Source organism: Dermacentor silvarum, chromosome 4 (genome assembly GCF_013339745.2).
Source record: "Dermacentor silvarum isolate Dsil-2018 chromosome 4, BIME_Dsil_1.4, whole genome shotgun sequence".
NCBI classification, from domain to species: domain Eukaryota; kingdom Metazoa; phylum Arthropoda; class Arachnida; order Ixodida; family Ixodidae; genus Dermacentor; species Dermacentor silvarum.
Window position 1 is genome coordinate 149,096,939 of NC_051157.2, and position 7,982 is coordinate 149,104,920.

At 47.4% G+C, this 7,982-nt stretch overlaps 1 protein-coding gene across 1 annotated transcript; it reads right to left on the reverse strand.

The window, feature by feature from the left end:
- Positions 1-5,131: 5,131 nt before the first annotated feature.
- LOC119448981 (protein YkfC-like) lies at positions 5,132-5,560 on the reverse strand. The gene has a single exon (XM_037712182.1). It carries the CDS (start codon positions 5,558-5,560, stop codon positions 5,132-5,134), a length of 429 nt encoding a protein of 142 aa, XP_037568110.1.
- Positions 5,561-7,982: the final 2,422 nt, after the last annotated feature.

A 7,982-nucleotide genomic window follows, 5' to 3' on the forward strand; every position in this document is an offset into this window, starting at 1 on the left:
ATGATGGAGAAGCCAGCTGTATTTCTTGGACTTGCATACTGTCGGGGTCGTAGCCACGAATAACGGGCTCCTGAGAATGCGTGTCCATGGTTTGAACGGCGGTCGCACGGCCGTACTCGCTGCTAGGCCTCGGGCCGAGCGGCGTCCCACGAGCTCGCCAATGTTTTTCGCAGATAAAGGTCCAAAAAATTGGCCCACCTGGATTATTTGATGTCCACGGACTCCTGGTGACTAGCGGAATCGATGGATATTAGTATTGCGGTAGTAGCCCAAAATTGGCGCGCACAGCGATTCTCGAAAGAAGGAGCGTTCGGAGCATGCGTCTGCTCCGACCTGCGCCGCACCTGCGTATCCTGCGCATCTAGAGCCAGAGCGATCGTGCCTTCGCACTGTGGGGAGCTACTGTATTCGCTTGGACCCACCGGAAGGTATTTAAAAGTCAGTTCTTGGAGAAGGAGCACTTCGGTATGACCCTCCTCCTTCTGCTTGCGAATTAGCGTATCAATAGCTAATCACTGGTTGCATTTGGTTTGACCGTCATCTAGCAAGTGTTTTAGGAGAGTCCACTTTCCCTCGGTGCGCATCCTCCCGTCCGCTGCCGAACAAGCTTCACTGCATTGCTGTCTGTTAAGCTCTGCACAGAGCTCTTCTATGTTCCGGTTAAGTTCGGCGACCTTCTTCCTGAGCCTGCGGTTTAGCCTCTGCGTTTTCCATCTTTCCAACAAGGACCATTTGGCCTCTAGGAGGTGCGCCAGGCGAGCATCAATACCGGGAATCTCTAACTCCGTGGGGATTTCTTTGGTGGCCTTCTCTAGATACTTTCGAACTTCTGCAAACAGTTCACTCAACGTATCATACTCTAGTTCGTCAGCGTCTCGTATCTTCCTGAATAGATTCCAGTCCACGTATTTGTAAATCCTAGACGGGGCAGTCCTCATTTTGACCGAGAGAGCTACTATGTAGTGGTCGCTTCGTAAACTTTCCTGCAGATAAGCCCAAGTTGTCTCCTCATTTCTGACGAATCTGAGGTCTGGCATCGTATCCCTCGAGACCGAATTACCTATCCTCGTGGGAAATGGCGGATCCGACACTATAGGGTGAGTGCGAAATCGCCAGCCGCCTTGACTAGGTTAGCCCCCTTTACCGTTTGCCTATCATACCCCCAGGCCGTGTGTTGGGCATTAAAATCTCCGACCACTAGCACTATAGCCTCTGACGTACGATGTACGACACCTGGAAGCGCTGCCTACACCTGCTGTCCGTCGTCTCATGCACGCCTCCACAAATGGCGCATTTTGGGTCACATTAGTGGTCCTCCGGTGGTAAAGACATGCCGCATCCCCGACATTTCTTCTAACCTTCGCCGTTAGGGCAAAAATCGGATCTCTGTCCGAGCTCGCCGCATGCATAACTATTGTCCACCTGCCTGCGGTAAAGGGTGCAGGGGTATCTGACACCTTCACAATACACATGTTTTGGCACTTTTTGCCCTTCGAAGAGCACCAAGATCGTGGGCGTTTTCTTGATTCTTCCGACTCCCAGCGCCTCGAAGTTTCTACGGTAGACAACCATTTCAGTCAAATGTGAGTCGCTGAGGTTTGTGTTAATCCCTCGTACCACCCTTTGCACGTGTCGTCTGACGCAGCCACGTCGACGGCGTTGCCTCCCAAGAGAATCTTCTGGACCCTGGCGTATGCACGCGCGTTTGCCTCGAATGGCGTGGCAACTGCTAGAATGTTCTGGAAGTTGTTGGCGCAGAATGTGTCCTCATACACTTGCTCCGCAGACAAAGAGGCCGCCGTGGCCAGCGCCCGCTTGAACAGGATTAAATCCGCCTTCACATCCATCCCTCTCCGGGGGTCTGACAATAGCCTTGAAATGCTCCCTCGGTAATCCGGGGATTCTTAACGCGTCCACGATCCGCTTTAGCATGTTTCGTGGGGCAGCCGTGCGGTGGCCGCCGTTCCCGTCAATTTTCTCCACCGTGGGCGCCGCCATGTTTCGTCTCTTCCTGCCTAGGACTTCGATCCAGCCCGAGCACTCCGCTTCTTCTCAATTGGTTAATTTTCATACCTTCCACAATCTCCACGCCAGGATTGGAGGCCATTTTTCTCATGCAGCGGCGCGTTAGGCCTAGGCATATTGGTAATGCCCGCCCGACGACGCCGTTAGGCTTTGTCGGGCGGGCGACGAAGCTAACGGCGAACCTAACCCTACTCTAGAGGTGATCTTCCCGTGCGTCTCAGTGCCTAATTAAAAAAAAAAACCCCTGTCAACATTACTTTGATCACCCTGTATATATATATATATATATATATATATATATATATATCTGTCTTACGAACCGCGTAGAAAGTTTGTCAACTGTCCTGAGAGAACTGTATAAACGTGACCAAGTTCACATTTCGTGAAAATGGAGGGAACACTACGGCTGATGTGCGGTCATTGTTGAAAGGCCATTGGATATTTACGACCTTTGCAATGAAATATTTATTGTAGCATTCGAAAGCTTTACGCGAGCTCTATATTCATCTTTTCCATCTGAATTGGAAGACCAAATCATATGGCACCACATTTAAACTTCTAGGGAACGGGGGTCATATGTAATGGTTTATATGAGGAAAATGTTTAAAGCGTGTGTTTTAATTGCCAGCATTAAAGAAATGCTTGTATCAACGACTGTTCGAAAGAATCAGCTTGTTGGAAGCTGGGTTGTGATTCTGCTAGGCCGCAATAGTATGCTGTATTTGTTGTTGTTCTTTTTTCTAATTAAAAGTTAGGCCCGGCGAACTATTTACATTACGACAATTATGAGCACTTTAGTAAACCCAATAAAATTTTATCTTAGCCGTCATTACCAAAAAATGACTGTTGAAAAAAGAGAACTTATAATAATGCAAAAGAAATTTCTTAAAACAGAAACTATACAAATTCTCCCATTTAAGAAATGGCTTCGTCTCTGTTAACGCAGAAAGACTGATTTTTTTTCTTCGATAATTTTAGGTGTTCGATGATTACAATAATCTCATCCGGGCCTGTTGGGTAGAGATAAAAAAGTTCGGCAGGTGTTACACTCTTGTAACACAAGAAGGCGAAAGCCTGCTGCATATTTGGTAATACATTAAGTTATACAATCGGGGTTAGACTTCTTTGTAAGACATATTGGTAATGCATTAAGTTCTACAATCGCGGTTAGACGTCTTGCAAGACATACCAAGCCGCAATGGGAAGTATACGTGTGGCACTAAGGCGACCTCCTGAGCGCCACATGCGAGCACTTAATGTAGTACATGAAGTGCAGCATGTTAGTGCACGCACTAAGCCACACCTTTAGTCAGTGAGATGGCTGCGACGTGACGTGTGCAATCACGCACGCACTATAGGCACACCTTTAGTAAGCCAGAACCGTGGAGCTGCCATGGCTTCAGAATGAAGTCTTTCTGAAGAGTTCTCTGAAGCACATCTCAAAATAACATTGCATCTTTACAACTTATGAAGCAATGCTCTATAGTCTAGGGTACATTGTAAAGGCGACAATTCACAGTGGATACAAAAAGGCCTTTTTTGTGCTACCAAGTTTTCACAGGTAACGTTTCACTGTGTAAGTTAAAGAAAAATGGCTTTGTAGATGGGGATAAAGTCATCTTGCGGACTCGCTGAAGTACGTCATGCCCTGGCAGATTGGATAATGTAGAACGGTAAAGGGGAGGTGGGAAAATCATCGATATCAAGTCTTTACACAGTTGTTTTCTGGACGCTGTGTTGAGATACTCAGTAGAAAACCGAATCAAAAGGAATTGCACAGAGAATACACTTCATACATAAAACCCCAAAAATAAGGTCGTTCAGAATATTGGGATGAAAGCCACCAGAATCAGCACACCATCCGATACTTGATTGCACCTCATGGAGAAGACGTGTCATCTGTTGTTTTTCCTAATTGGACTATATAGCTTAGGGAACACACGCATGTTGGACTGAAACGCGGAACCTGTCGTTTCGCCGAAATTTCATTATGTTCAAATGACTGGTCACTTGAAGGACATGTATGACCTAACAGAGTTTCAACTGGACTGGTACCGCCTCTTGATAAGTTGCATGTCGTTGCCACTTTTTAAAGTTTATAGCTACTTGTAGTTGCTTTGTGTGTTGCATGATGTGCTCAACGTGATTTATAGGTCGTTTCTAGGCCATAACTACGACTGTGCTGGCTCGTGCTCGCCCGTGTCTCACGTATAGTACGTTTCTCGCATATACATGATGTAATAAATACCATGTAAAAAAAGGAAGCAGCCGTGGCTTTAGGGAAGCGTGCTCGTCTAGCACCCCGGAGGCCCAGGTTCGATTCCCACCCAGACCGAAATGCCCCATATCTTCTGTTCAAAGCCACTAATTTACTCGGTTTACAGGAATGAAATGGGATGGAATGGCATAAAAAAACTTTATTGAGGTCCTTCGGAACGTGCACTAGCCCGTAGCGGGCCGCTCCCACGTCGGGACAGAAAGGCCTAGCCTCTCCGCCACGTCGCGGCCCCTTTGGACAGCCCATAGTTGTGCTTCAAAATCCGGACTGCGTAGAGCAGCCTCCCACTTGGACGACGTAACGTCTTTGTCACCCCGTAACGTGGGGCACAGCCAAAGCATGCGTTGTAAGTTGGCAAAGTCTGAGCAAAGCGCGCAAGTGTTCGACGTTTGAATTTCGGGACAGATCCTGAGTAAGAGTGCGGGGCTAGGGTATGCCCCGACCTGTAAGAGTCTGAGTGTCAATGCCTGAGGCCTGTTCAATTTACTGTCCAGTGGCGGATACTTCCGCCTCCCCAGATAAAAGTACTTAGTGAGTTCGTTGTACAAGGCAGGGGGATCCCTAGCTGTTGTCCGGCACCTCAGCGCCGCGCCATACGGTAGCTACACGGTCGACGACTCCTCGCGCAGCTCTGTGGGCCGACTCGTTGAGGTTGGACGGGGCGCCCTCGATCTGTCCCATGTGAGCGGGGAACCAGACGATTGTGTGTTGCTTGATTTCCTTGCCCGTAGGATCCGCAAGGCCGGTTTCGAGACGGTACCCTTGCCGAATGCTCGGACGGTCTCACGTAGTTTTCTGTGACCACGATGGCCTCTTGAAGCGCAGCCTCTAAGCGTCCGTCGCTGTCACCGGTGCACCATATGGTGTCGTCGTCTGCATAAATAGTGTGTTAATGCCGTAGACCTCGGAGAGTTTTCTCGATAGACCGATCATAGCAGGGTTAAAGAGGGTCGGGGATATGACTGACCCCTGTGGCGTCCCTCTAGAACCGAGCCTAGCCAAGTCTGACGCAAGGTCTCCCACTTTGAGCATGGCTTCTCTGTCCGCCAGGAAAGATCTCGTGTAGTCGTGAAAGTGCTTGCCCAATTCAAGGCTCGAGATCGTGCCCAAGAGAAAGGAATGGAGGATGTTGTCGAAGGCCTTCTCCAAGTCCAACCCAAGTATGGCTCTCGCGTCTCTCGGGTTGCGATCGATAACCTGATTCTTGATCAGCTTCATGGCGTCTTGCGTCGAAAGACCCGCTCTGAAGCCTATCATGTTGTGGGGATAGATGTCCTTGTCTTCCAAGTACCGGGAGACCCTGTTGTGGATTGCGTGCTCGGCCAAGGTACCTTGCCCACACACGAAGTGAGCGAGATGGGCCTGAGATTGTCGAGACTGTGCGGCTTGCCGGGTTTGGGAATGAGGATGGTGGTGGCCCTCTTCCACATTCCCGGAACTTTGCCGCTGCTCCACGCCTAGTTTACAATCTCGCTCAGGTACTCTATTGATTTGTCGTTCAGGTTGCTCAGGAATGTACCTGAGAAATGTGACGTCAATCGAGCATTTTTGCGGCGTCGGCCATTTTGCGTCACGGCGCAGTTTCGCCAAGGGCACCGCCAACATAGACGCCTAGGCTTTCGCCTTAATTATTGAGGGCATCTTTCTAAACTCGGTTCTCGTGTTGGAGCTGTAGTTGAGATACTGGAACAAAAAAGTTGTTAAAAGTGTTTGCAACGTCTCTAGATGTGGTATGGGACAGATCGCCTGAGCATAATTCGGTAATAGGCGTTTCATGACTTAATCTGTTCAAGAAAGAGTTATCTTCCACTATTGCTTAGTGCCATTCAGCCTGAACACTTTTATTGTCAAAGTGAGCTCTTTTAGCCTGCTTTAGCAGCTTGGTGAGTGTGTTGCTGTAGTTTTTGTAACGAGACTTGAGCGCGATGTTAAACGGGCGTTGTTCAGTTTAGTTTTGTTTTTCTTTGTACAAGTTGTCGTTTTTTTTTTCTACGGATGCATGTCAATAAGCTCGTTGTTAACCATGGGTTATGGGAAGCCGGAAACCTTTTCTGGCATTTCATTATGGTCGTGGAAAAGTCTAGACAGCTTTTTATCAAGGTTGAAAAATAATAGAACGCTGCATCTGGATCTGCTGACGACAATACGTATGACCAGTCCAGCTGAGCTATACGATGGACGAATTCCGATTTGTTAAACACATTTGTTACGAACATATGGTTCGCACTGGGCATATGAAAATCAATGCAGGAAAATATGGGGTAACGGTCGGTAACCTCCGTCTTCCAAACGCCGCAATTAGCGGGCAAGAAGTTAGATAAGATGTGAGCGGTTATTGTGGCCGGGTGGCCGGACACGCATCTAGTCGAACTCTTAATTGAGGATTCGTACCCAAACCCTCAAAAGCAGTTCGTGTACTCAACAGAGATAGGGTTTTCACTATCTAGAAGATTGATATATATGCCTTCCATTACCACGACATTTTTCTTTTCTAACTACATTTTGTGAAGTATTGCGTTAACGACAGCAGAAAATTGAAACACATAGCTAATAATGGTGAGCAATAAGTACTACATACTACAACGGCATTGTGACCATGAGGGTTACAATGCTTCTATGCTTTCCCACAGAGACTATTTGACTGCGCTGCTATTCCATGCGCACGGCTGTGCAGTAACATGATAGTTTTCATATTAAGCGGGATTTCTCTATTTGCTCAAAAAAAAAAAAACACGCGATGTATAACTTGCTGGAAAAACCTCATTTTGGCGTGTCTTGGAATTATCTACAACTGCCTAAGTGACATCGTGACAAATTAGAACAATTAAACAGTTAAATAATTGATTTTACTTAAAATTGAATGTGAGGGGATAGGAAAATTATCATGCGGTTTATCAACACGACTCGAACAACATGCACTTGCTATTATTTACGCAGAATGATTCGTTCTTTTCTTGTTTTGTGTTTTCTTTTTAAAGCTCGCTACATGATAGCTGGGATACCCTGTACCCCGGTAGAGTTGATCCTTTTATGCGTTGCGCATTGCCGGGTGTCTTGTCGCTTCACATACTCGTATACTTTCTATGGGAGTCCTGGTTCTATGCGGTGTTCATATCTATAGTACTAGTATATTCCGTTACAGCCCCATCGCGGCACTTCATTCTTTCCTACAGGATGGGGATAAAAGTGACTCTCATAAGGGAGTGAACTGTGCAACAAAATTTCCTACAAAGTGACAGGAATGTGACCGTCAACAGAAAATTTCACCGAAACTAGAGTAAATTTGTAAAAAAAACAGAAGAAAACCGAAAATATATTTCACTGAAATTGCCATACACATTTTTTTCTGTTGCTTTTTCCCTTTTTATACCCGAGTAGGCCAAGCCACATCGTATAGTCAAGCCGCACCATTTACATGCCGACATTTTCACGACGTCACTACGCCGTTTAAGAAACACGGTGGCGCCAGATTACAACACCGCCCTTGTATAGTGCGAAACCCTACGACGAAACCTGAGGCGATTCGCGTTTGAAATTTAGGATATTCGCTCACACATAAAGTGCGCGCGAATGAGACGCTCCCCAGCAGACGGGGACTGCGAGGCTGCTCGCAGTGGCCACGAGTGACGTCGCGCGTTCCTGCCTGGCTGGCTGCGAGGGAGACCACAGCGCCCGTTGG

What these genes read in the sequence shown, in the direction of transcription:
- LOC119448981 (XM_037712182.1), bottom strand. Translation starts at nt 5,560, where the DNA reads ATGATAGGCTTCAGAGCGGGTCTTTCGACGCAAGACGCCATGAAGCTG.